The sequence below is a fragment of the Polypterus senegalus genome, chromosome 2 (genome assembly GCF_016835505.1).
Source record: "Polypterus senegalus isolate Bchr_013 chromosome 2, ASM1683550v1, whole genome shotgun sequence".
Taxonomy (NCBI): Eukaryota; Metazoa; Chordata; class Cladistia; order Polypteriformes; family Polypteridae; genus Polypterus; species Polypterus senegalus.
In genome coordinates this window covers 27,900,526-27,928,368 of record NC_053155.1, presented here as the reverse complement: position 1 = coordinate 27,928,368, position 27,843 = coordinate 27,900,526, and the positions used below count along the sequence as shown (strand labels likewise).

The following is a 27,843-nucleotide window of genomic DNA, read 5'->3' as shown; positions in this document are numbered from 1 at the left end:
ACACTTCCTTCATGCTGTTGTTCTGCAACTTCTGCTCCAGCTTTCTCCTGTACTGCTCTTTCGCGCCCTGAGCTGGACTCGAGTTCCTTCTGCACACACTTGAGCTCATGCTGATCACCACCTTTAAAAGCCCTTTTCTTCTGGTTCAAAAGGCCCTTGATGTCACTTGTAACCCATGGCTTGTTGTTAGCATAGCAGCATACTGTTCTTACTGGAACTACAATGTCCATACAGAAGTTGATGTAATCAGTTGTGCATTCAACAGCCTCTTCAATGTTCTCACTATGTGACCAGCAATATATCCCAGTCTGTAGTTCCAAAGCAGTCTCTCAGAGCCTGCTCTGCCTCAGGGACCACTTCCTGAATGAGCGTGTAGTTGTAGGTAGCGCCTCACTCTTGGTTTGTATTGAGGCTGAAGCAGAACCAGGTTATGATCTGCTTTCCCAAGCCAGGCAGCGGGTGGCGCTGTATGCGTCTTTAACGCTTGCATACAGTAGGTCGATAGTCCTGTTTCCCCGAGTGTTACAATCCACATACTGGGAGAAGGCAGGTAATGTTTTGTCCAGCGTTACATGGTTAAAGTCTCCAGCGATTAGCACAAGTGCCTCAGGGTGCTGCGTTTGTAACTTAGCAACTGCGGAATGGATGATGTCACTCGCCATCTCCGCGTTCGCTTGAGGGGGGATGTAAACAATAACAGCAATCACGTGTCCAAACTCTCTGGGCAAGTAATAGGGCGCAGACTTACGGCCAACAGTTCGATGTCCCTGCAGCAAGTGGAGATTTTAACGTTTACATGTCCTGAGTTGCACCACTTTGTATTGACATAGAGAGCGAGTCCTCCTCCTTTCTTCTTTCCACAGGTACTTGCGTCTCTATCCGCTCTAACTGTGCTAAACCCGGGTAGCTCCACGTTAGCATCTGGGATGATAGACGTTAGCCACGTTTCACTAAAACACAGCAAGCTGCATTCTCTGTAGGTTCTGACATTTTTCACCAGCACAGCCAGTTCGATCTTATTTGGTAGTGAGTTTACATTTCCCAGGATCACAGAAGGCACCGACGGTTTATAACGCCATTTTCTCTCAAGTTGTCTCATTTAATCTTATTTTTATCTTTGCGCTCGGCTGCCCGATATCGTCTTCTTACCTCGTCAGGTAAATAAGGAACCACACCGGCATAAGCATTTCTTCTCAGTGCTTTAAGCTGACTACTTGAATAGGCGATTCTCGGAGTGTAACAATCCATGTCAAATAGTAAAATGTAAAAGTGTCCAGGGAGCAATTCCACATAAAAGAAAGTGGTAGAAGTGATCAGTGAAATAGAGATAAAAAGGTAAAAAGATAAAGTCATATACGGAGCTGCTGGAAAGGCTGCCACTCGGATGCGGCGCTGGAAAAGTATGATGTATGGTTCAGAAGTTTTTAAAGTTTTTCAAATTTTTATGTGACAGATGGGCAACCCTTGGCATTTTATATATATACTAGACATTAAGCCCGTTACAATAACGGGCGCTAGAACAGTAGTGCATAAACATTTGTATGAACAGTCTATATTAAATGTCAAGGGACCTTGTATGTGGCTGTAATATGCGTCACTGTATTGCGTGCCTTTAATTTTCTCTCTCAGTAATACTGGTTTGTATTTCCGTGAAATGCCTGTAATTTTGTCTGACAGTAATACAGTGGAACCTCGGTTCACGACCATAATTCGTTCCAAAACTACAGTCGTAAACCAATTTGGTCGTGAACCAAAGTCATTTCCCCATAGGATTGTATGTAAATACAATGAATCCGTTCCAGACCATATGAACTGTATGTAAATATATATTTTTTTAAGTTTTTAAGCACAAATATAGTTAATTATACCATTGAATGCACAGCGTAATAGTAAACTAAATGTAAAAACATTGAATAACACTAAGAAAATCTTGAACAACAGAGAAAACTAACACTGCAAGAGTTCACGCTACAGCCTTACGACCTGCTCGCTAAAAACACTTTTTAATGAGTTTTAAGCGCAGGGAAAAAAATGACCATTTGAAAAATCTGTAATTTAATAAACAACCAAGAAAAGTAACATTGCAACAATGCACGCGCACACCTGTGTGCACTTTGAGCTACTTTTTGTAGGAAAATGTGCTATATAAATAAATGTTGTTGTTTGTGTGTCTCTGTTGCGGGCCTGCGTGTATGTGTGTCTGTCTCTCTTGAGCGCGCGCCTCTGTGTCTGTGTGTGTGTGTCTGTCGCGTGCGCCTGTGTCTGTGTGTGTGTGTCACGCGCGCGCCTGTGTGCCTGTCTTTGTGTGTGTGTCTGTCTCTCGGGCGGGCCTGCGTGTCTGTCTGTCTGTCTGTCTTTTGTGCGCACGCCACCTGTGTGTCTCTCTATCTCTCTCTCTCTGCACACACAGGGAATGCACAGGAAGAGACTGAACACGTGCCGTGTGACCCCGCGCATGCGCACTTCACCAGAAGACACACACACACGGACACCTGGACGCACACAGGGCTTTTATTAAAGAGGATACTAGCTGTGTAAGCTATAAAAAGCCCAGGCTCCTAGAAACTATGGATTCTGGCACTTCAGTCAATCAATCACATTGGTTGTGCATTAGCAACTAAGTGAGGTTCTCTTTCCTTGGCAGTTTCATTTTGCTGATGTAATCGCATCACTTGCGTATTAGTGGCAAAGCAAGTTGTCGGCAGTTTCACTTTGGTGACAGAGTCGATTTCTTTGAGTTTCATGCTGTACCCTCACACTTCCAGGCCGGACAGCCAGACAGACACACACACTTCCACGTGTAGACGTTTATATCAAAGATACCAGCTGTCCCCCGCAGCTCCACCCGCTTAGTAGTGAAACAGGACAAAATTTATAAATCAATAAACAAACAGGTATCGCTAGCTAAGAGGAGGCAAGATACACTCCAAAACATGGCCAGAGGTACAGCGTCTCGAACAGGGGCTGGCGCATGAGTGAGGAGGGTCCTACCCAGCTCCCCACTCCAGACGCCATGTTTCCCCCTCCCCTCACTCCCCGGCCTCTCTCTCAGATTAGCACGAATATATTGCTCCTGCAAGTAAACGATGATTCTTAGCTCGATGACAGAAGTCGCAAAATCAACTGGAATATTCAAGCAAATTCTAGAAAAATACCCGCTCTAAATCCGTTAAGCAGTTCTCTCGTTTGCTAGCTAAGTGTTTGTAAGGTACGCCCCGAGGCTGGTGCGTGAGTGAGGAGGGCCCCTGCCCCCCTTCCCCTTGGCCCACTGCGTGTCTCTTGAATTTGTGCAAATAAATCACTCCTGCAAGTGAAATATGAGAGAAGTCACAAAATCAACCGGAATGTTCACGCATATTATGGAAAAAACATCGAAATCCATTAAGTAGTTCTCAACGGACAGATATACTGATAGACACACAGACAGACAGACATTGGATTTTACATATATATAGAGATACACACACACACACACACACACAGTATGGTCATAATAGGTGGGCCTGCCCCCTCAGGCTTCATGCTCTACACCTTTTCAGCGTTAGCTCTAAACATAATACTTATACTGCCTTCTGCTGCCATAATAGGGTCCCCGTCACCCTGAATTCCCTTCAGCGGGCTCCTGGATGCTGCATTATGAATGTGAACACAGCTTTTTGATGGCTGGAATAAGCCGGTCTCATTTCTCCCTTTTCTACTGCATTTACACAAGGAGAAGTTAATCTGATTGGTTAGTTGTGGTTCCAGCTGGGACAGAATCTGGCAGGAGGCTGTTGTGTCGAGTGACTAAAGGCCGTTAAGGACAATGCCTGAGTAACAAGATGCACGTGACTGATGAAAAGGTCCTTGGCTCCTGGTGCGCTGCACGCCAGTCTGGGGGCAGGGAGTGAGTTGGGAAGAATACAAAGGCGGAAAGGAAGTGCAGTGAGCTAGTGAAGAGAAAAATGGAGCTGTCAAGAGGAAGAATTGGAGCTTTTGTGCTTGGTAAACATGTGACAGGCTGCTAAGGACTGTTGCAGTCGAGATCAAGTCATTAGTGCGATTTATCCGAAACAATATCTCCTGGAAACATGTCTGTCTTCTAAAAGGAAAACGATGCTACTAGATAAAAATATAGATTTACACTCCAGCATTTTCAATTAAAAAAGAGATATAAAAAATCAATTCATGTTGCTTATTTATTTTTTTTGCTTTTTTTGAGCTAATGAATGCATGCACTCTGACGTGCAGCTGGAAGGCCAATCGAGAGGAACTGGGAAGACAACCAAAATCATTTGTCTGTATTGTGTCGTATCAAAAGAAGTCAATCTGACTTCCCCCTTTTTGTTTCTTTTTTTTTTAACCATTTTTATGGCAAGTATGTCATGAAAAAAAATGTTCATACCTAACGTAGTGACACAAAAGCAGGCTATTCACATGAAGAAACTAGAAGCGGAAGTGTCAGCAGCTGCTGCCAGCAACGACTTAATTGTGTTCATTCTTCAGGAGACAAATTGGAGTCTTTTGAACTGCTTAAAGATGGAGACATAAGGCTAGTGGTCAGGGCATTGGATCTGAAAGCGGATCTCAGCTTCAGGACCGACTGCTGACACACTGAGAAATTTAATAAACGCCCTGAGACAGTGTATACAGGGGCCTGTGTGAAATTCATGTACCGTTCAGCTAAACTTCATTTTCTTTAGCACCTTCATTGCTAGAATATCAACAGAGGTGCTTTACAATAAGAACATTAGGACAATCAAGACGAGAACAGGCCATTCAGCCCATCAAAGCTCGCCAGGCCTATCGACTTAATTCTTCCAAAATAACATCAAGTCGAGTTTTGAAAGCCCCTAACATCCTACTGTCTACCACACTACTTGGTCTCTTATTCCAGGTGTCTGTGGTTTTCTGTGTAAAGAAGAACTTCCTAATGTTTGTGCAAAATTTACTCTTCACAAGTTTCCAACTGTGTCCCCGTGTTCTTGATGAGCTCATTTTAAAATACAAGTCTCGATCCACCGGACTAATTCCCTTTATAATTTAAACACTTCAGTCACGTCTCCTCTTAATCTTCTTTTGCTTAAACTGTAAAGGCTCAGCTCTTTTAATCTTTCCTCATAATTCAACCACTGTAGCCCTGAATCAGCCTAGTCGCTCTTCTCTGGACCTTTTCTAGTGCTGTTATGTCCTTTTTGTATCCTGGAGACCCAAACTGCACACAGTACTCCAGATGAGGCCTCACCAGTGCATTATCTCCTTGGACTTGTACTCCACAGATCAAGGCGCTATATATCCTAACATTCTGTTAGCCTTCTTAATGGCTTCTGAACACTGTTGGGAAGTCGATAGCTTAGAGTCCACTATGACTCCTAAATCCCTCTCATAAGGTAGACTCTCGATTTTCAAACCTCCCATTGTGTATTCAATGCTTCCTACTTGTAATTCTTTACATTTACTGACATTAAATTTCATCTGCCACAAATCTGCCCAAGCCTGTATGCTATCCAAGTCCCTTTGTGATGACTCAGTAGATCTGAGATTATCTGCTAATCCACCTATCTTGGTATCATCTGCAAACTTAAACAGCTTTTTACTTATATTCCTATCTAAATCATTTATATATATTAAAAATAGCAGCAGCCCCAACACTGACCCCTGTTGGTCACCACTCTTAACATCAGCCAGTTCTGATGAGGTTCCTCACACCATCACCCTCAGTTCCAGTGTCTGAGCCAATTCTGCACCCATCTAAAAACATCACCCTGAACTCCCACTTCTTTTAACTTGATGCCCAACCTCTCATGTGGCACCTTATCAAATGCTTTCTGAAAGTCCAGATAAATGAGATCATAAGCTCCACTTTGATCGTATGCTTTTGTTGCAACCTCATAGAATTCCAGCATGTTAGTAAAACACGACCTCCCTCTTCTGACCCCATGCTGACTGTTCAGAATAACTCCTGTCCTTGCCATGTGTTGCTCAATCTTATCCTTAACAATTCCTTCCATTAGTTTTCTGTGATGCATGTTAAGCTTACTGGCCTTTAGTTGCTTAGATCTTCCCTGTCACCCTTTTTATATAATGGGATGATATTTGTCATTTTCCAGTCCTTCTGAATCTCTCCAGTGTGCAGTGATTTCAAAAAAATATGTGTCAGGGGTTTATATCTGTACTCACTAGCCTCCTTAAGAACTTTAGGGTAAATGTGGTCCTGGTGATTTGTTGGATTTCAGCCATTTTAATCACAGCAGCACTTCTCCCTCTACAATTTCTAAATCACTCAGACCTCCTCCTGAGTAGTTCCTTTTACAATGCTAAACTAAACACAAGAAAGCAGGATATAATAAACTGCGGGATTTTCACATCTGTGGTCAGCTGAGATTAAAACATTTAGAACCCTCTAGACGAGAACAGGCTATTCAGCCTAACAAAGCTTGCCAGTCCTATTCATTTATTTCTTCTAAAAAAATCATCAAGTCGAGTTTTGAAAGTCCATCACGGCTTGCTGTCTATCACACTACTTGGTAGCTTATTCCAAGTGTCTGTTGTTCTTTGTGTAAAGAAAAACTTCCTAATGTTTGTGCGAAATTTACCCTTAACAAGTTTCCAAACTGTGTCCCCGTGTTCTTGATGAACTCATTTTAAAATACAAGTCTTGATCCACTGGACTACAGTGATCCCTCGCTATATCGCGCTTCGACTTTCGCGGCTTCACTCCATCGTGGATTTTAAATGTAAGCATATCTAAATATATATCACGGATTTTTCGCTGGTTCGCGGATTTCTGCGGACAATGGGTCTTTTAATTTATGTTACATGCTTCCTCAGTTGGTTTGCCCAGTTGATTTCATACAAGGGACGCTATTGGCGGATGGATGAGAAGCTACCCAATCAGAGCATGTATTACATATTAAATAAAACTCCTCAATGATATACGATATGCTTCCCACGCGCTGCTTCGCACACTTAAAAGCTCTTGATTTTTCATTGTTTGCTTTTCTCTGTGTCTCACTCTCTCTGAGAAATACAGGCAGATACTTATCCATCATGCAATACCATCAGGGAGACGTATGATTAGCCCCATTATCTGCTCCTGACGGAGGGGGTGTGAGCAGAGGGGCTGTTTGCACAGTGGCTGTTTGCTTAGAAGATACGGACGCGCCTGTAAAAAAATGCTGAAAGGCTACCTTCACATTGATCCCTTCATTGCGCCGCTTTATCGCGGTGCTTGCATACTTAAAAGCGCAACAGCCCTATTGATTTTTGATTGTTTACTTTACTCTCACTATCTGACATTCTCCGCTCCTGACGTGCGCACTCCTTTGAAGAGAAGATATGTTTGCATTCTTTTAATTGTGATAAAGAACTGTCATCTCTGTCTTGTCATGGAGCACAGTTTAAACTTTTGACTAAAGGGTGTTATTTCATGTCTAGAGGGCTCTAATAATGTTAAAAAACGTATTTAGAAGGTCGTAAACAGGTTTTCAATGCTCTAACTGCGAAAATATTAGATTTATAAATAAAGAATCCTACTTCTTGGAAATCCATTTATCTGTCTGGAGCGGATTAATCGCGATAAACGAGGGTTTACTGTATAACTGTGCGGAGAATATTTATAAACAGTGTGGGAGAGTTTCTAAGGGCTTAAAATATATAAAAATAACCATACAAACATATGGTCTCTACTTCGCGGATTTTCACCTAGGAGGAGGGATTACTGTAATTCCCTTCATAATTTTAAACACTTCAATCATGTCTCCTCTTAATCTTATTTTGTTTAAACTGTAAAGGCTCAGCTCTTTTAATCTTTCCTCATAATTAAACCGTGTAGCCCTGGAATCAGCCTAGTCGCTCTTCTCTGGACCTTCTCAAGTGCTGTTATGTCCTTTTTGTGGCCTGGAGACCCAAACTGCACCCAGTACTCCAGATGAGGCCTCACCAGTGCATTATAAAGCTTGAGCAGAACCTCGATGACCAATACCTACTCACACAGGACATTCTGAGAGTTTAAAAGCAAACAAGTAGCCCAAGCTATTCATTTACTGCAAGCCTTAACTGTATCTTTAAAAATTCAAATGCAGTGATTAAAGATTTTTTCATTTTAAATGGCAGCATATGACAATATGACAACATCGGTTTGCTCAGTACTTATGTGCTGCCTTTATAGTCACTTACAGTAGACAACACAACGATCACATTCTGACATTAAAGATATGCAGAGACAAAAGAAAACAGTTCATATATTCAAAGAAGACAGGTGACAAAATTAGAGACACCATGGAAGGAACTGTCATCTCAAGAGGCTTGTTTTAGTGCCACGGCACTGCCATCTGCCAGAGAGTCACATGCACCGATCAACCACAACCTCGAAAGCACTGACAGGTGAAGTGAATAACCTCAATTATCTTGTTACAATGGCACCTGTCAACGGGTGGGATATTTCCGGCAGCAAGTGAACAGTCAGTTCTTGAAGGTGACGTGTTGGAAGCAGGAAAAACGGGCAAGGGACTTTGACCAGGGACAAATAGTGATGGCTAGAAGACTAATGGCAGGTCTTGTGGGGTGTTCCCAGTATGCAGTGGTTTGCACCTACCAAAAGTGGTGACCCGGTGACAGGGTCAATGACGTGCATGGGGTTCAATGGTTAATCAGTCTGGTCTGATGCCATAGAAGGGGTACTTCAGCAGATATTGCTAAGAAACGTAATGCTGGCCAGGAGGGAAAGGCATCAGAACACACAGTGCATCCCAGCTCGCTGCAGATGGCGCAGTCGCGGACCAGTCAGAGTGCCCATGCTAATCCCCCTGTGCACCACCAACTGCACCTACAATGGGCATGTGAGCATCAGAACTGGTCTATGGAGCAATGGGAGACAGTGGACTGGTCTGATGATTCACGTCTTCTTTAATTTAATGGGGACAGCCATGGGTGTGTGTGCAGCATTTACCTGGAGAAGAAATGGCAGCAGGACGCAGTATGGAAAGTAAGAAAGATGACGGAGGCAGTGTGATGCTCTGGGCAGTGTTCTGCAGGGAAACCATAGGTCCTTACATCCATGTGGATGTTACTCTGACAAGTACCACCCACCTAAAGATTGTTGTTCATGAAATCAGGGCATAGAACAAAGAAATAATGGCAAATAAAAATAAGTCAAGGAATCAATCATTTTACAAAATTATATTTACAGTTTTGATTCATTAACGTAGCTACCTTCTGCTTTATATAACTCCCAAACTGCGGTAACCCTTTTGATTCAGAGCACAAGTCATCAACGCGGCTTCCAGCAAAAGAACCATAGACCATTACACTTCCTCCTCCATGTTGGACAGTTGGGGTGACACGCTGAGGATCCATCACCATCACCAACTCAACAGCATACAAACACCCTGAGTGATGAACCAAAGATTTCAACTTTTGATTCATCGGTCCATAAGACTTTCTTCCAGTCTGCAGTAGTCCACAGACGATATTTCAAGGCCCTATTTGGTCTTTTAAGGCAGCGATTTTGAAACTGTGGGATGCTGAAGCTGTACAAGGGGGGCGTCAAATAAATGAACAAGACATCAAAATTAATTTTTTACATTTTATTTTAAATTTAAATTTGCAAGCATATAATCACAACAAATGCATTATAACTAAAATAAAACATTTCTAAGGCAAAGATCTAATGACTAATATGTGCCTCCTTCAAAGTACACAGCCTGTCCAGGTTTGGTTTGATATTCGAGATTAGAGACACTCTGAGCTCCTTTTCTATTTGAAGTTTGTTTCTATGACGAGCGGCGCCGCTGCTGCTGCTGCTTTTATAGTCGCTTATTTTCAATCCAGAAAGTTCGAGACGTATCGGTATCTGTCGCAAACTTTTGGGTAACAGTAGATCAGGGGCCTCATGTATAAGCGGTGCGTACTCACAGAAATGTTGCGCAAGAACATTTGCACGTTCAGATCGCGATGTATAACACCTACACTTGGCGTAAAGCCACGCACTTTTCCATGGCACCTCATACCTTGTCGTAGGCAAGTTCTCCGCTGGGTTTTGCAGACTGGCGGCACCCAGCGTCAAAGCAGTACTACTGTTCCTGTGTGGTTTATCTTTCTTTTTCAGATCCACATTACTGATCCGGCTTTATAAATACACTGAAATTAACCGCATATTGCTTATTAGTTTAATGGATCTAATTGTAATTAACCTGTAACAATATAATGGTCCAAGGAATAGCCATAGTATTCCAAATATCATCTTCTTCTTCTTTCAGCTGCTCCCGTTAGGAGTTGCCACAGTGGATCATCTTTTTCCATATTACTCTCACTGCACCACTCGGAGTATTTATATCACTGTATCTGAGTGTGAATCACAGCAGCAGCTGATCGGAAAGAGAATTATCGATATATAGCTTCAAGCCCACGCTGTCTCAGCCACGGCAAAACGTTTCAAAGCCTTTCCTGTACGGACCTCGCGGTTCAGAAACGGTTTCATCCCAAGAACTTTAAATGCATTCAATCAATTGCTCTTTGTAGAACGGTTTGAACTTATAAATACAATCACCCCACTGTAAACTTGCACTACAGTTATAATATCACACAACCTGAGCCACTTTATAAAGTGCGTATTAACATATGATGACGATATCATTTTTAAGGTGAAATGCAGCAAAATATGTTGATTATATTATACAGATAAAACTTTAACTTCATTTAAATAATCTATATTGTTAATAATTAAACATGTGAGAACATGGAGCCGCAGTGCTAGCAAGTTCACGGATTGTTCCCGCCTCGTGCTGTATATTTGCTGAGGCTGGCGTGACACTGGAAGGATAGACAGATAGAATAATTAAACACGTACTATGAAGATATTTCAATGTTCCTTAAAAGTTTTGAAGATTCGTCGTTGTAAGCTTACAGATGGCTTAACGTCTATTACAGAGCTGATTGTGTGGCGATTGCGTATTTGGGGAAAGAAAAGTAAGGACAGGAATTGGAGGTTAGTACGTTTGAAAGAGACAGTACTGCTGCAATAAAGTATTTCATCAAAAGTCGCGCATGGCGCAGCAGCATCTTGTGTGAGACATGAACGATCACTGCACCATCGTGTTCCCATGTTTAATAACATGCTTTCATTCCAATCATCATGAAAATGATATCACGTATACATCTCAGTATTTTAATTATTCAGAGAGCTGTAATATCACAAAGGTGATGGATTCTGTGTCCTGTCGGGGAAAGAGAAAGAACAGAAGCACGTAGTGATTCACACACATAGAGCACATAGAAGAACACATACAAAGCACAGCATTTAACGTGCTACTTTAGTTACGATGGGATTTGAGAAACTAGTAAATTAAATGATTTTAAGGTGAAGTTTATGATGTTCTACTTTAATGACAAAATAAACTACATGATTAAAGTGGACATTTCGAGATTAAAGTTGACATTTCGTGCTTTTTTCCCCACTGTGTCCCTATTTTTCTTTTTCTCTGTACCCTAATAAACTTTCATATGACACTCAGACGGTGGGCTACGACTCGCCTTTTCATGGTGACTTTGATATGTGACTTCTTTTTTATTTCAGGCACTGTGTGACTTTGTGAACTTGACCTTTCGAGTTCCTCCAACACGCTATGTCACTCGATCAACTTCCTTTTGTTATTTATACCACTGTTTAAATTAATAAATAGTATGTTTTTCCTTTGTCTCCACTTGGTATTCACTGAAATTCTTATATTTCCCCCGTGCTTTTCCCATTGTCTTTTCACAGAAAGCTGAGCTTAAGGGTGATTTATATTGATTTGCATATTCAAATAGGTGTAATTCTGGGAGGAGTTGGGGCGTTACATAAAGCGCGTGCACGTGTGTTACTTTTCATGCTGACCAGGATTTATGTAGTGGACGAATGTGGGAGTTGGAGTACGCACAGATTCCTGCATCTGGATTTTTCTGTGCATAAGCACATTTCAGCTTTTGTGCTTACGTCATGTTATCGTGCGAGTTCTATGCACGGCGTTATGCATTAGGCCTCAGGTGATAATGCGGCGCGACTACACCACATTGGCAGCATAGCCAATACTGCCAAATTGAGGTTAAATAATTTACTGTGTATTGGGTTATTTTCATGATACAACTAACAGCAGTATAATATTTGTTGGACGAAAATACGTTTGTCTTGCACAGATTGACTTCATCGGTGTCCTCGTTTACGGGATTTTTAAAAATTAAAACAAATTTAATCTTTTTTTACATAAAAAAATAATTAAATAAGAATAAATAATTTATTCTTTGTTTTTGGGATTAAAATTACTACCACAAACCACACAAGGCATTTTAACAGTTATTAAAGCACTTTAAAAAAAAAAACAATTGCAAATATTTCATCGAAGTTAGCCGAACACATGCAAATCTTATGTAAGTAAAAATGACAGGATACCGCAACACCGCACGAGTATCATACCTTTGTTAGCTGTATCATAGGACTATTCTCATCTATCTTATATCATGCAGGGGGCGCAGAATTATTCCAGGTAGAAAAGGTGGGCACGAAATATTAAAGTTAGAGAACCGCTGCTTTAACGAATGGCTTTCTTCCTGCCACTCGCCTTGTCAGACCTGCAGCACAAAGTCTCCTCTTCACAGTAGACACTGAGATTTGCTTATTTTGTCCTGCACTGTTAAGTTGTCTTTGAAGCTGTTGTGCTGTGAGGCTCCTGTGATCACGCAAGCTGGTGACCCTCAGAAACTTGTCTTCTGATTGGCTTTGTGACTTTGGCGCTTCCAGATCTCGACCTATCAGAGTTCCTTACCATTTCCAAATGTCTTTGTCGGCACTCACTGACACTTTCATTTGTTTTGCAATTTCTCTAAATGAAAGGCTTACACTTCTAACTGTTATACTGCTCTGTTTCATTTCATTTGTTAACTGACGTTTTCTTGCCATTATCACTGCAGTACTTCAGAGGGTATAGTAGCACAGTGTGTTCTAACTCTGCTTTAACACACACACAGAAGATTTTTAAGGAATTGGCAGACGGTGGGACACCAGTGCAGATTGTTTACTTCAACTTGCAAGGCTTCATTTACTTTAATTGATGTAAAACATTTGTAGGTTGTAATCTATTGTTCCATAAAGAAGGCCCATTTGTAACATTCTGAAAAGTCCTTTTGTCTGTTTTTGCTAACTTAAACTTTAAATTTACCGCTTATCTTTCCACCATTTTAGGTCATTCATTGCATTTCAATTGAGTAAATTTGAGGAAAACCTGAGAGGTGTTCTATAATGTTTGACTGGTAATGTTGTGGCACAGACAGGCAGATACCAATGTTCAAACTCACCACACGTTTTATTTACACTATTTACAGTGAGTAAATTCCTGCACACAATCCAGTGCTCCTGTACCAATCACCCTCAGTCCGGGCCTCTTCAATAACCAGCCTTCCTTCACCGCCTCCACTCCTCTCCTCTGAGCTTCGTCCTCTTCCACCCGACTCAAGCTGATGATTTTTTTATTTCACCCAGATGTGCTCCAGGTGCCTCCTGATAGGCTTCCTGCAGCACTTCCTGGTATGGCAGATGGGCCGCATGAGCACCTGGAAGCACTCCGGGTGTGCCTGGTAATATTTCCGCCATCCAGGGCCTTCACAATCTTCTGGGCACCCCCTGGCGGTGACCACGGGCCCCTAGGGTTTAGCTTCCATGCTCATTTCCCATGGCCTCCATACAAACCAGGGTGGCTGCCCTCTCATGGTCCGGGGGAGGCATAGTCCCTCTCCCGATCCTTCTAGGCATCCCGGCACAGCTCCCAGCCGCCCGCCACAGTGTATATATGTAAATACATAGATGTTGAGCAAAATAATGGAGACAACACTTAAACAGGAGTTTAACAAAGACAAATGCAGCCGCAAAGTCGTGTTAAGATGATTGGCAAACAGCTGTAAAGACTTTAATATGGCAGGTATCAAAAAGAGCTATCAGAGACCAAAGAGGCCAAACAGTCTGTGCCTGAAATGCAAGCCACATCCACACTACTGTGTTTTCATTTAAAAACCCAGATGCATTAGTCTCTGTTTTCGCCTTTTGTCCATATTACCCTGGTGTTTTCAACCCCTGAGAACAGAGACTTTTGAAAATGCTCTCCATAGCTACATACTTCTGAAAATGCCGGCTGAATGTGGCAGTGTGGATGTATGACAGTATACACTTCTGAAAATGCAGACTCCTTTGTCTATGCTTATTACATAGCCCGTCCCTGATTGGCTCCTGCTCATCACAATGTCTTATTCTCTGATTGGTCACCCTTCTTGGAAGAAAAGCATATTCAAACATAGCAGTCACTGAGGTGTTGCTTTCCATGGCGCTTGTTGTGTTACTTACCTGTATGCAGCTAAACTGTGTTTTGTGCAGTTTGAATACTACAACATATGCAAAAGGCAGATCATTTGCAGGTCGCTAGGATTTTACAATAAATCCTGTGGTTGGCGGTGTTAAAATCCCTTCAAGGATTTTTCAAGCGAATGAGCACATACCCAGTGTAGGTGAAAGCCTACATCATACGCATTTTCACTACCTTTAATGTGAGCAGAGAAACGTTCATAAACGATATGTGGATCAATATCGTTTTTATTTTAAAATGCTGTTTTTTCAGCGAAAACTTGGTAGTGTGGACACCGCCGCAGATGCATTTTTCACGAAAAACTGCCAAAAGATGGGCTTTGACCAACAACGTCTGTTGCCTGCTGAAGCCTGCATGGTGGGGGAATCAGTACTGATATGGAGAGACACCTTGTGGGAGTGCTCTGTATGGTTGTATAATGACCAAGCATTTTCCAGGAGCAGGTGCACCTTGTAGTGATATTGATATTTCTCTACTCCAAGAAGACAATGCCACCACACAACAGAGTGGCTTCAAGAGCACCAAGATAAACTCAAATGCCTCCCATGGCAGATTTTAAATTAGGGTTAGGGGTAGGGCTAGATTTCCACCTCCTTTATTTCTCCATGAACTGGAAGTCCAGTACCTAACAAATGCTTCAGTTCATAAATACACACAGTATATCCATGCATATAACAAAATGCAAAACCCAAACTATTTTTGATGGCATTAAAATGTAACTATTTGCATTATCATTTAGTCATTCAGCTCCAAGGTGTGTCAATATCAACTAAACTAGAATTAGCTTAAGTTCTCAAATCTGCATTTTTGCTGCCATGAATTGGTGTGAGGTTCGAGCGACAACAAAGTAGACTGAAAAGCACCTTGCAGTGGAAAGTAGGGGAGCACACAGCTGTGGTCAAACAGAATGAACCCACTGGGAAGAGGAGACACCCTTCCAATGTACAGTCATATGAAAAAGTATGGGAACCCCTCTTAATTCTTTGGATTTTTGTTTATCACTGGCTGAGCTTTCAAAGTAGCAACTTCCTTTTAATATCTGACATGCCTTATGGAAACAGTAGTATTTCAGCAGTGACATTAAGTTTAGTTGATTAACATAAAATATGCAATATGCATCATAACAAAATTAGACAGGTGCATAAATGTGGGCAGCCCAACAGAGATATGACATCAATACTTAGTTGAGCCTTCTTTTGCCTCTAGACGCCTCCTATAGCCTTTGATGAGTGTCTGGATTCTGGATTGAGGTATTTCTGACTATTCTTCCATACAAAATCTCTCCAGTTCAGTTAAATCTGATGGCTGCCGAGCAAGGACTTTTCCACACAATGCTAGATGTTGCATAGTTTTTCGATGATAGTCAAGTCAGGGGACTGTGACGGCCATTCCAGAACATTGTCCTTCTCCCTCTGCATGAATGCCTTTGTAGATTTTGAACTGTGTTTTGGGTCATTGTCTTGCTGGAATATCCAACCCCTGCGTAACTTCAACTTTGTGACTGATTCTTGAACATTATCCTGAAGAATTTATTGATATTTAGTTGAATTCATCCGACCCTAAACTTTAACAAAGGCCCCAGTCCCTGAACTAGCCACACAGCCCCACAGCATGATGGAACCTCCACCAAATTTGACAGGAGGTAGCAGGTGTTTTCCTTGGAATGCGGTGTTCTTCTTCCGCCATGCAAAGCTCTTTTTGTTATGACCCAATAACTCAATTTTTGCCTCATCAATCCAAAGCACTTTGTTCCAAAATGAATCTGGCTTGTCTAAATGAGCATTTGCATACAACAAGCGACTCTGTTTGTGGCGTGAGTGCAGAAAGGGCTTCTTTCTCATCACCCTGCCATACTGATGTTCTTTGTGCAAATTGCGCTGAATTGTAGAACGATGTACAGATACACCATCTACAGCAAGATGTTCTTGCAGGTCTTTGGAGGTGATCTGTGGGTTGTCTGTAACCATTCTCACAATCCTGCTCATATGCCTCTCTTGTATTTTTCTTGGCCTGCCAGACCTGCTGGGTTTAACAGCAACTGTGCCTGTGGCCTTCCATTTCCTGATTACATTCCTTACAGTTGAAACCTCAGAGAGAGCTTTTTGTAGCCTTTCCCTAAACCATGACACTGAACAATCTTTGTTTTCAGATCTTTGGAGAGTTGCTTTGAGGATCCCATGCTGTCACTCTTCAGAGAAGAGTCAAAGGGAAGCACAACTTGCAATTGACCACCTTAAATACATTTTACCACTCATGATTGGACACACCGGTCTATGAAGTTCAAGGCTTAACGAGCTCATCCAACCAAGTAATCAGCATTGAGCAGTGACATGCATTCAAATCAGCAAAATGACAAGGAGACCCACATGTGTGCACAGCCAGTTTTTCACATTTGATTTCATTTCATACATCTAAATACTGCTTCACTAAAAATCTTTGTTCAGAACACACCCCAGTACTCTGATGTTCCTAGGAAATGAAAGACATACCACTGTTATCTTTTTTGTTGAAAGTAGAGTCAATTATTATGCAAGCTGAGAGGGGTTCCCAAACTTTTTAATGTGACTGCTATTGATGATTTGAACTGATGGAGTTTTCATTTGGCAAAATTGGCAAAGTCCTGCAGTGTGGACCTGAGGTTTACATTGTGGGTAGTGACGTGTGGTAAGGTTCATGGTTGGTGAATCCTTCAGAGTCTGATTTACAAAAATGGGAACCAAAAAGAGTAGCTTATTCACCATTCAACTGGCAGCCAGCATGCACATTGACTACTGGTTATGTTTCAGATCTCATCAGCATTCTTTACACACAGATAGGTAAGGCGCATATTTGGCTAAGAAAAAACGTTACATTTATAGCAGCGAGAGAGAGTGAGCAGAGAGAGCGCAATTGCCTCTCACCCTCCATGTGTTCTAAATTTGCTGTTGTAATTCCACAGTTTGTACTCATTCAATACAAATGGAAGTATGGAGTGGTCCGCGGACAAAAAACAGATTTCAATTTTGACCTATATTGAAATATTTAGTTGTTTTTAAAAGCTTTTAATTCTCATGCTTTAAATCAAATATAATGCAGAATATTCAACAAAACGATAACAAGAAAAACAAAAGAATATTTTAAGATCAAAATGTAGTTGTTCCCTGAAGCAAACCTTTTAGTTCCGGTGTTGGTCTTCCATTATTTATAATCTCCTGTTTTGATTGAAAGTCCAGTTTTGAGAAATTTTTAAGTTTACATATATAATCTTCCATTTTGGCAGTCAGTGCACTTGACTTTCTGATGTCGCTAACTTATTGGTGCGTCTGTGTAGAAGAACAGCAGCAACGAGCACCTGTTGGGCTCACATGCGCCCCCTTCAGGGGAGGCACAGTACTGACTGCCTCACCTTGTGCCTTTTCACTGTGGTTTTATGTCCGATAAGCAAGACTAAATATGTCACACACATTCATTAAAGATATTAGACAGACTGTGGAAAGGCAGGGTGTATAATACACGCATCTGCAAACATTATATTGGCGACATGCAGAGAGACAGCAACAGGCACGCGCCAATTGCAGGCATCAACCCAATGTGTATGATGGAGAGCGCAGGCCGAAGTGAGGTGAGGCTCCTCGCTGCCTCGCCTCGCGTTTCTCCCCTGTATTTGATCAGGAAATGCACCAATTCAACGATTTTGAGTATAAAAATAAACAAAATGATTGGAATCATACAGAAAACAAATTTATAGCATAGACCAGTGGACAGATTTATTTTATGTTACCATTATTAGCATTTTTACTTTTCATAATGACGTTTCCCCTGAACACACATTCCTGTCAGATACTAGCTATCCCCCGTGGCTCCACCTGTGTGGTAGTGAAACAGGACAAACTTTAAAAATCAATAAACAAACAGGTATTGCTAGCTAAGCGGAGCCAAGGTGAGTGAGGACAGCCCCACCTGGCTCCCTACTCCTGACGTCATGTTTCCCCCTACCTCAGCGCACAGCCTTTGTCTCGGATTAGCATGAATATATCGCTCCTGCAAGCAAACTATGATTTTTAGTGCGGTGAGGCTTGTCTCGTCTCCTTATTGCCGCACCGCATGTATCTCCCCCTGTATTTGATCACGAAATGCGCCAATTCAGCGATTTTGACTATAAAAATGATTCAAATTATTTGAATTATACAGAAAACAAATTTATAGCACAGACCAGTGGACACATGCATTTTATGTTATCATTATTAGTTTTTTTTTTTTTACTTTTCATGAATCCCCTGCCCGCACGTCCTTGGTTCTGGGAGCCCAGTGGAGACATCCTGTGATGGCAGCTTGGCTTCCAGGGTTTCAGGTTTTGCTTGTCTTAACTTACCACACATAAAAATCCCCATGTTTTTTTTTTTTTTCATTTTAAATTCAAGTAGCACGGAACAGTCCATAGTTTGCCACCACTTTCAATCATTTCGTCCTGTCCTAGAATCAAACCACTGGTACACACAACCCCACAATAATCTCCATGAAAGTGAAGCGACTAGTTAGATACTCAGCAAAACAGTAAATCCCCTTGTTAGCATTCCCTACATATACGTCACACCACTACCGTCAAAGGGAGGGAAGCCATTTCAGTAGAAATGGCACAACTGTCAGTTAGTGGTAGTTTCTCATGCTATCATTATGCATTTTCCCAACTGTATAATATACCGCATCATTATCAAAAACTGGTAAATCAAAAAATAAGGTTCACATTCAGGTTACAACATAAGGTTATACATTCCCATGGTTCAAAGTCTTAGCTTAAATGATTTTCTATTTGTGATCTGAAGTACAGTACAATTGCTTCACTGTCACCTAAACAAGTCTGAGATAAATTTCTGTCGAATACGTAATAACTCATTATGCATTTGTGAAGGATTCCTAAATGTGAACATCTTCCAACATAAGTTCCAGCTTACGTCCACAGTTAAGTTAGAAAGGTCCACAGGAATGGAAATTGTTTGTAACCTGAAACCTCTGGTTAACCCCCAACACAACAGCAGGGACACACATTCTGGTCTAGTTCAAAGGGTTAATCCTTTTCAGCTCTTTACAAAGGACTTCAAGATACACACACAGATTACTCAGAAATCCTTCCATCTCTTTCCTTTACTCCTCGGCTCCTGCAGGCAAGCTTTGTCTTCTTCCTCCCGACTCGGGCTCCCCATACTGAAGCAGGCTGCCTCTTTTATGTAAATACCAGCAGTGTACCGAAACTGTGACTCGGGAGTATGTCTGGGTAAGTCTGAAATCCAACAAAGTAAAGCTCACAAATCCCCTCAGCACCCCCTGGCAGCACCCATGAAAGCCAACAAGACTGACCCAAAGAACTACAATTCCCAATATGCACCTTGGGGTATCCATAGTAGTACTGTAACCCAGGGGGGCTGCCACATAATGTGTTGGGGGACACAATGTCCTGAATAAATTGTCTTCCCCTATCCTTCCAGGATACTACCAGATAAGAATTCCAGTTCAGCTCTGGCTGGGATGACGTCTCACACGACCCATAACATTAATCAGTTTACACCCATACACCATATATAAAGGAACAGGTATAGATATTATAGTACAAGGCTCCTAAGATTAAGACAACTTTTCACTCACCAGCCAGTGCCAAGGTAAATTCCAAGGATCTCGTCCCTATCCTGTTTCTTGCTGTACAGCTGTATTTATCAAAATCCTTATCCGAAAATGGGGTTACCTGTGAAAAAATAATTTGAATTATTAGTCATTGTTGCTGTAGTAAAATTATAAGACCAGAACAGTTTATCATTGACATTATTCTAAATTTCACCAAGGACATCCACTAAGAGGTGTACTATAAACTGCTCAGTGTTGTTTGAGAGGGCCGTAGCCAAAGTGAAGAAAGTATTTAAAAAATGTGTCATGAGACCTCTAGGAACATTGTGTCAAGAGTACAAAAGGCCCTAATGATCAGCAGAATATTGTGATCCTCATGTTTAGCATCCATACTGTGACCTGTAGTGGACACACCGGCATAGACACCAGTTCCAGGTTCAAAGGACCTTGAATTCAAGGCAGTACAGGTCACGTTGGGGAGCATACACTGGTACGGCACCCACCACATGACAAAACAGCTCAGGATCCCGGTTGGCAAAACCCCAAGACAGACACACAGTTCAGTCCCACCCTCCAGAAATGACCCTTTATCTGCCACAGTCAGGTGTTATGTGGGTGTCCCCTTGGTCTAGTCCAGGCACTCGGGTCCTCAATAATGAGCTGGATCACCTTCAGGGAATCGCTCCACATGGCCGTAGTGCCGTAACTGACGCTCCCTCACAATGCAGGTAATGTGCCTCATTTGGGACTCCATGAGCAACACAAAGTCAAACCAGTCGTACCCAAGGATTCTCTGAAGAGACACAGAACTGAAGGACTCCAGTCTTCATCTCAGGTCACTGGATAGCGTCCATGTCTCTCAACCATATAGGAAGACAGGAAGCACCAGGACTCTAAAGACTTTGCAGAGATATCAGGAACGCCACACACCCGCTTCCAGCGACCTCATGAGTCAAGTTTTTCTTTCCATGCACACAATTCTTTTTCGCTTTCCTTCCTCCTCTCCTCCTAGGCAAGCTTTGTCCATTTCTCCCCTACTCTGACTCCCAGAGGGAGGTAAGGCAACTCCTTTAGCCCTGGACTCCAGAGTACCTCGACGTTGCACCCTGTGTCAGGTGGAATGGTCATAAATCATGAGAGTCCTCTGGGACAGAACTTCTCTCCAGAACTACATTTCCCCTGTGGGGGTCCAAAAATAGAGGTGTGTCACAGGAGGACTGCCACCTATCACACTAGGGGAACAACTGTTCTTGGCAGGCCGTCTCCCTCTGTCCATCCATTATATATTACTCCTCACTGGATAGGGTTTTTTGGGTTAGACATTTTATTTTTGGGTGAAAAACAAGTCATATTGCTCCGTAAAATACTTTGTTCATGTTCTGCAAGAGAAGAGGTGGAGAGCTAGCAGTTTAGAAGTGTGGCGCAGTGGTAGAGCTGCTGACTCGCAGTGAGGAGATCGTGGGTTTGCATCCTGGGTCCTCCCTGTGCAAAGCTTTGAGTAGTCAGAAAAGCGCTATATAAAAGGTAAACACATCCATCCATTATCTAACCCGCTCAATCCTAACACAGGGTGACGGGAGTCTGCTTGAGCCAATTCCAGCCAAAACAGGGCGCAAGGCAGCAGCAAATCCCTGGGCACACACACACACACAAACAGACCCACACACCAAGCACACACTACGGACAATTTATCGCCAATGCACCTAACCTTTGGACTGTGGGAGAAAACCGGAGCAACCAGAGGAAACCCATGCAGACACGGGGAGAACCTGCAAGCTCCACACAGGGAGGACCCGGGAAGTGAACCCAGGTCTCTTAACTGCGAGGCAGCAGCGCTACCCACTGTGCCACCATGCTGCCCATTATTATGATTATTATTATTTAAATGTAGTCAAAAAGCAAAGCAAAATCTTCACCAGGAAGATACAGGTACTGTTGTCCTAATTAAAATGTGAACCGAAAATCATAGTCAAAATTTCAGTGCCAAAAGTTGTTTGTGTGCCCCATCCACAGTTCACCTCTGATGTGTGTTTGATTCTGCAGTCCGTGTTAGAATGAGTGGGTGAAAAATGTGTGTACGGACCACAGGGCAGGGCTGACAGCCTGGCCAGGTTAAAGCCCCGTAACCCTTACCTGGCAGGGAGGCTGGTGGTGGTGTTTGGGTGCCTCCCAAGAGTACATGGATGGCAGCGTTCCTGGGCCAATATGCCCATACCTTTACCTGCAGAGAACGTTGGGCATTTCAGTGCAGTGGGTGTCCTTACTTTCAGGGACTTCCCGGTGACTTGCTGATACCGGAAGTATTCCTTGGTCTGCCATAAAAGGGGACTGGGTGGTCAGAGTAGGTGTTGAAGGTGTAGAAGGTGGAACGTATTGCTTGTTGTGTGGACAAGAAGGAAGGAAACTGAAACTGTGTGGAGGTATTGTCTGCAATAAAATCCTTTTATTTGAACCCAGGACTGTGTCTGAGGGGTTTGGGGCTCTGCAACTCCCCCTACAAGTCACACCATTTAAAGCCAGAGGTGATTTGCTGTAGTTTGGAGGTTTCTTTCCACTCTCTAAGCCCACCATCACATCATTTCTAAACCGGTTTCTTTTTTCTCCCTTTTTGTAGCTCTCTAATTGATGTACTTTAAACCTGAAATTAAAGTCGAGGGAAACACACACACACACACACACCGCCAGCCGAGATTTCTCTTCATTGTATTGCACTAAGTACTCTCGAGATACTAAAATCCACCCACCATTAAAAGAAACAGATAGATTTAATCTTATTTTCTGCTAGGCAAGCATCTTGTCAAAGTGCTTTCTGAAGCCATAATATCAGAGAACACTAAAACTCAAGAAAACCCTTTAATTATTTCCCAAAAGCTGCTTTTCACACTTTTCATTTTTCACAGGCAGATTGAGGAAGCGAAAATTTTTCAAATTACTGATACGCCGAACAAAACAAACTTGTCGCGCTCGCTAGGCTTGTTTAGGTGCAAATGGCTCACACCATTCAAGCAATTATGTAAATAGGAGTCAGGCTGTTAGGAGAAGAGATTGAATTACACAAGCCGTGCGTGCGTCAGAGCGTCATTAGACTTGGGGGGGCCGGGGAGGGGGGCAATACCTCAGCACCACACTGGTACGAATGGAATGGAACAAAGTGAGCATCGTCAGGTGCGAGGAAATCAAAAAGGAAACCTTCTGGTGTATTCGGTGACAAGGAAATGACAGGCACGGAAGACGCCATCAGTAGAGGCAACATCTACAAGAGGATAAAACATAATCACGCGGGCCGGTGACTGGGAACAACAACAATATTTATTTTCATACAAATGATGTAGCTCAAAGTGCTTTACAGGATGAAGAAAGAGATCAAAAATAAACAAGAATTAAAATAAGGGAACACTAATTAAACATAGAATAAAAGTAAGGTCCGATGGCCAGGGAGGAAAGAAAAAAAAAAAACTCCAGACGGCTGGAGAAAAAAAAAAAAAATACAATCTGCATGGTTTCCAAAGCCACGAGACCACCCAGCCCCCTGTAGGCATTCTACCTAACATCAATGACCTCACAATCAGTCCTCATGGTATTCAGGGTTCACATGGAAGAACTTTCTGTTCAATGCTTGTATGGACTGGGTGGTGGGCAGGGCCGTGTGTTGGTGAACAGAGATTCACTGATCTTGACTTTGCTGACGATGCTGTGATCTTCGTGGAGTCAAAGGAGGCTCTGATCGGGGCACTCGAGAGACTGAATGTGGAGTCTGAGTGTCTGGGCTTGCAAGTGTCCTGATAAATACCAAAGATCAAGGCATTTAATGACCTCTTGGGCACGGCCATCAGCAGTGTGTCTGTCTGCAGAGAGAGTGTCGACCTCGTCGAGAGGTTTACTTACCTCAGCAGTGACATTCATGTGTCTGGTGACTCTTCCTATGATGTCAGTAGACGGAGTGGGAGAGCATAGGGGAGGGGTGTGTGGCGCTCCCCATATCTATGCAAAAGGACAAAGGTCCAAGTCTTTAGAATCCTGGTGCTTCCTGTCTTGCTAGATGGTTGCGACACATGGACGCTATCCAGTGACCTGAGATAAAGACTGGACTCCTTCAGTACTGTGTCTCTCCGGAAAATCCTTGGGTACCGTTGGTTTGACTTTGTGTTGCTCATGGAGTCCCAAATGAGGCACGTGACCTGCATTGTGAGGGAGCGTCAGTTACGACACTACGGCCATGTGGCGCGTTTCCCCGAGGGTGATCCGGCTCATAAGATCCTCATTGTTGAGGACCACAGTGGTTGGACTAGGCCAAGGGGTCGCCCAGATAACACCTGGCTGCGGCAGATAGGAGGTTATTTCTGGAGGGTGGGACTGGACCACGTGTCAGCCTGGGGGGTTACCAACCGAGATCCCAAGTTGTTTTGCTGTTGAGTGGGCACGGCAACACACTTTACCAGTGCATGCTCCCCAACTTGACTTGACTTGATGGAAGAACTTGATGATGACAGTCATGTGGACTTCTGGCCTTTAATCCATCAATGTAGGGACATCATGGTGCTTTGATCAGGTGGAGGTGGTGCAAATCGATTTTCTTATCACTAATAAGATTGTTGATGGAAAATGTCTTGTTGGTTAATACTCTAACATTTAATAAAGCCATATTTAATGTCTCAGAAGAGCAAAATTGAATTTAGGAGCATTATGGGTATTCGAGATAGAAATGACGTTATTTTAATTAGAGCCATTCTCTGTTCGTTTTTTTTTATTTAATCTATTGTCTGTTTTTATAGTTTTAATACATTGTTCATCTGGTGATGAGTTGTTTTTCCAGTATTTAACTCTTTCATTGACTATAGCCTATAAGAGTATACAGTGTCAGATTGACTATTCTATTCTTGTTATTTTGATTGATATAAAGCAATGTCATGTTATTTTTTCTCCAGCCTTTGGAGTTTTTTGTTTTTCTGTCCTCCCTGGCCATCGGACCTTACTCTTATTCTATGTTAATTAATGTTGACTAATGTTTATCTTTTATTGTGTCTTCTATTTCTCTATTCATTTTGTAAAGCACTTTGAGCTTGTATGAATATGTGCTATATAAATAAATGTTGATTGATTGATTGATTGATGTAGTTACACCACAGGGTTAGGCACATTTTTGCAGTCTTTATAAAGTTCAGCTCTCCTGTATTTGTTACTATTTGGCACGGTGAACTGAGATATGCCTTTCCTCAGACCTTTCGAATAAAGGATGTCCATTAGAACATCTACAGGGTGGTTTAGATCTAATTATGCAGATCCAGATTGTCTGGATGACTTTGATTTATGCGGGGACGATTCCAGTTCAGCGCGAAGAAATTCTTCATGTCGTCAGTTTGCACACTATTTCATGGTCTGGGATTTTTCGCATGATTTTCTATGTAATAAACTTAATAAGTTATAACATAATGAAAATTGCATAATTAGATCTGGACCACCCTATAGAGGTGTAATTATAATGTGGTGGATGGCCGGGACCCATGCCCCTTTGACACTGGATCCTGGGGAGCAGCCATGGGATGCACATTATGTCCCCGGGAACACTTGGTGGCAGTCCCCCTGGGTTGCATCGGGGCCACAATTATGTTACAATGGAGCTCATCCCTGTTGGGCTGTATGGCCACTGCCAGGGGGAGCTGCATGGCGTAACGAGTCCGTGTGTGCTGGAAAGAAGCCATACTCGGAAGTGCAGCCTAATTAGGCCAAATACCCCTGGAGCTCATCCGGATGGGCTATAAAAGAAGCCTGCAGCCATTAATCAAGGTGCCCACCAGAGTCGGGAGGAGGAGGACGACGAAGTTGCCTGGTTTTGGGTTGATATACTTAGGACTGTGTTGTGCCTGTGGGGGTCATGGGGAAGATGTGCCCCACAGGTGACAAAAAATAAAAGTTTATTTATTTTTATACGTGCCTCCAGTTTGAGTCTGTGACGAATCAGGCGTCAATATAGCGCCTTTGTTACAGTATTTAAATTATTTGTATTTATGCCACACTGTCTAGATTTTTTAAGTACATTGAGGTTAGTTATTAGAGTATTAATGCAGTGCACTTTTGAGGAAGATTTTGTTACAGAATTATCATGTCCTAGCAAAGCATTAAGTCAAGAGTTAGGAGTAACAGTAGAGAGTCAAGAGAGACGAATGTTCATGATTGCCTGTTTTGATTTGTTCAGATTAGAAATTAGATTGAGAGTAGAGTGCAGATTACTCACTTCCAGGAGAGCCCGGCCAGTGGTGTTGTAAATCCTCATGTTGTACTCCGTCAGTAAATTCATTTTGTCTCGCTGCCATTGGATGGTGGCTGGAGGATTGGCGATGACGTCACAGCTCATGTTCACGGGATTTCCTTCCCAGGAGTAGTACAGCGTGTGATTGGACTGGAACTTGGGAGCATCTGGAAAAGAGAAAAAAAAAATATAAAGATACGGCGCTCGTCTGTGGAGTAACCAGCGTATGACAGACCTGCCTTTAGGGGTCCGCTGCTTGGCATGAATCAGGCTGAGGACTCATGTGTGTTATGTTTATTTCCAGGAAAAAAGAACAAAAAACATTGAATTTTTTTCAACAAGAAAAAATGTTATTATATCCACTATCCAACCCGCTATATCCTAACTACAGGGTCACGGGGGACTGCTGGAGCCAATCAAAGCCAGCACAGGGTGCAAGGCAGGAAACAAACCCCGGGCAGGGCGCCAGCCCACTGCAGGGCACACACACTAAGGACAATTTAGGATCACCAATGCACCTAACCTGCACGTCTTTGGACTGTGGGAGGAAACCACGCAGACACGGGGAGAACGTGCAAACTCCACGCAGGGAGGACCCAGGAAGCGAACCCCAGATCTCCTAACTGCGAGGCAGCAGTGCTACCCACTGCGCCACCATGCCACCCTCTAATACTTCCATTTATTCCAAATTTGGTCTTGTTCCTGTCTAGAGGACTCCCTTACCAAGTACATTCATCTCATGACTTATTTTGCATTTAATTCAAGGCAATTAGAACATTTTCTGTTTATTATTTTTAATTGGGAATATAAGGGGTGTTTCCTTAATAGCTTATTTTCTTACTTTCCAATGAGTTATTTAAATAATGATTTATCCATTTAGTCAAATAGCATGGTTGCTCTCAATTAACATCAATATTGATTAGCTAATTAAGTGCAAGCTGAGATCTCAAGGTTTAGTTAAATTACATGTTTTTTTGGGGGCAGAAGCGTAGCCAGAATCGGCCCAATGTTAGGAGCACACGCAGCTCTATAAGAACACAGGGACCACCGAGTGACAAGAGTCCAGGACAAACGTAGTCAGACAGGCAGAGTTTAGAACTGGTGTGACAGATGGCCGGGACGCCCCTTCAACAAATCTGCCAGGGAGACAAGGGTGGGAAGCCCAGTATCTCCCCCTGGACGCTAGATGGCAGCATCCCTGGGTTGCAGCGGTGCCTCGGACTCCCCCAGGGCTTCATGGGGGTTGGAGTTCTGTGCAGCTCTGTGTGTTTCCGCAGGAGCCACCATGGGGTGCTGCAACAGGAGCGGCTGGCCTCTTTTGGGCACTGGTTTCGCTTTACCCGTAAGTGCAGCTGGATGTCAACCGGGTGCCTGATAAAAGGGAGCCAGCAACTACCACTCAGCGGCCAGAGTCGGGAGGTGGAGGACGAAGCTTGCTGAGGAGGAGTGGTGGTGAGAGAAGAAGGTGCTTGGTGACTGTACTGTGGTTTGGGACTTGGGGGTTCACGGGGCAGACGTGCCCTCCAGCTGAAGAAAAAATAAAGGTCTTAGTGTTTTTATACGTGCCTCTGGTGTCAGTCTGTGTCGGGTCGGGCACAATATAGTGTCCATTTCACATTGGATAATTCAAAACTG

The 27,843-nt window shown here is 42.8% G+C and overlaps 1 protein-coding gene across 3 annotated transcripts in view; it reads right to left on the bottom strand.

Moving 5' to 3' along the window:
- The window catches only part of LOC120522832 (neural cell adhesion molecule 2-like), a 1,092,848-nt gene that overhangs the window by 349,377 nt on the left and 715,628 nt on the right, over nt 1-27,843 (bottom strand). For all 3 annotated transcript variants that reach the window (XM_039743520.1, XM_039743521.1, XM_039743522.1), the window contains exons 10-11: nt 26,194-26,375; nt 19,986-20,082 (exon numbers count right to left, since the gene is read on the bottom strand). In XM_039743520.1, the coding sequence (XP_039599454.1) occupies nt 19,986-20,082; nt 26,194-26,375 (279 nt within the window). The remainder of the gene's footprint in view (nt 1-19,985; nt 20,083-26,193; nt 26,376-27,843) is intronic.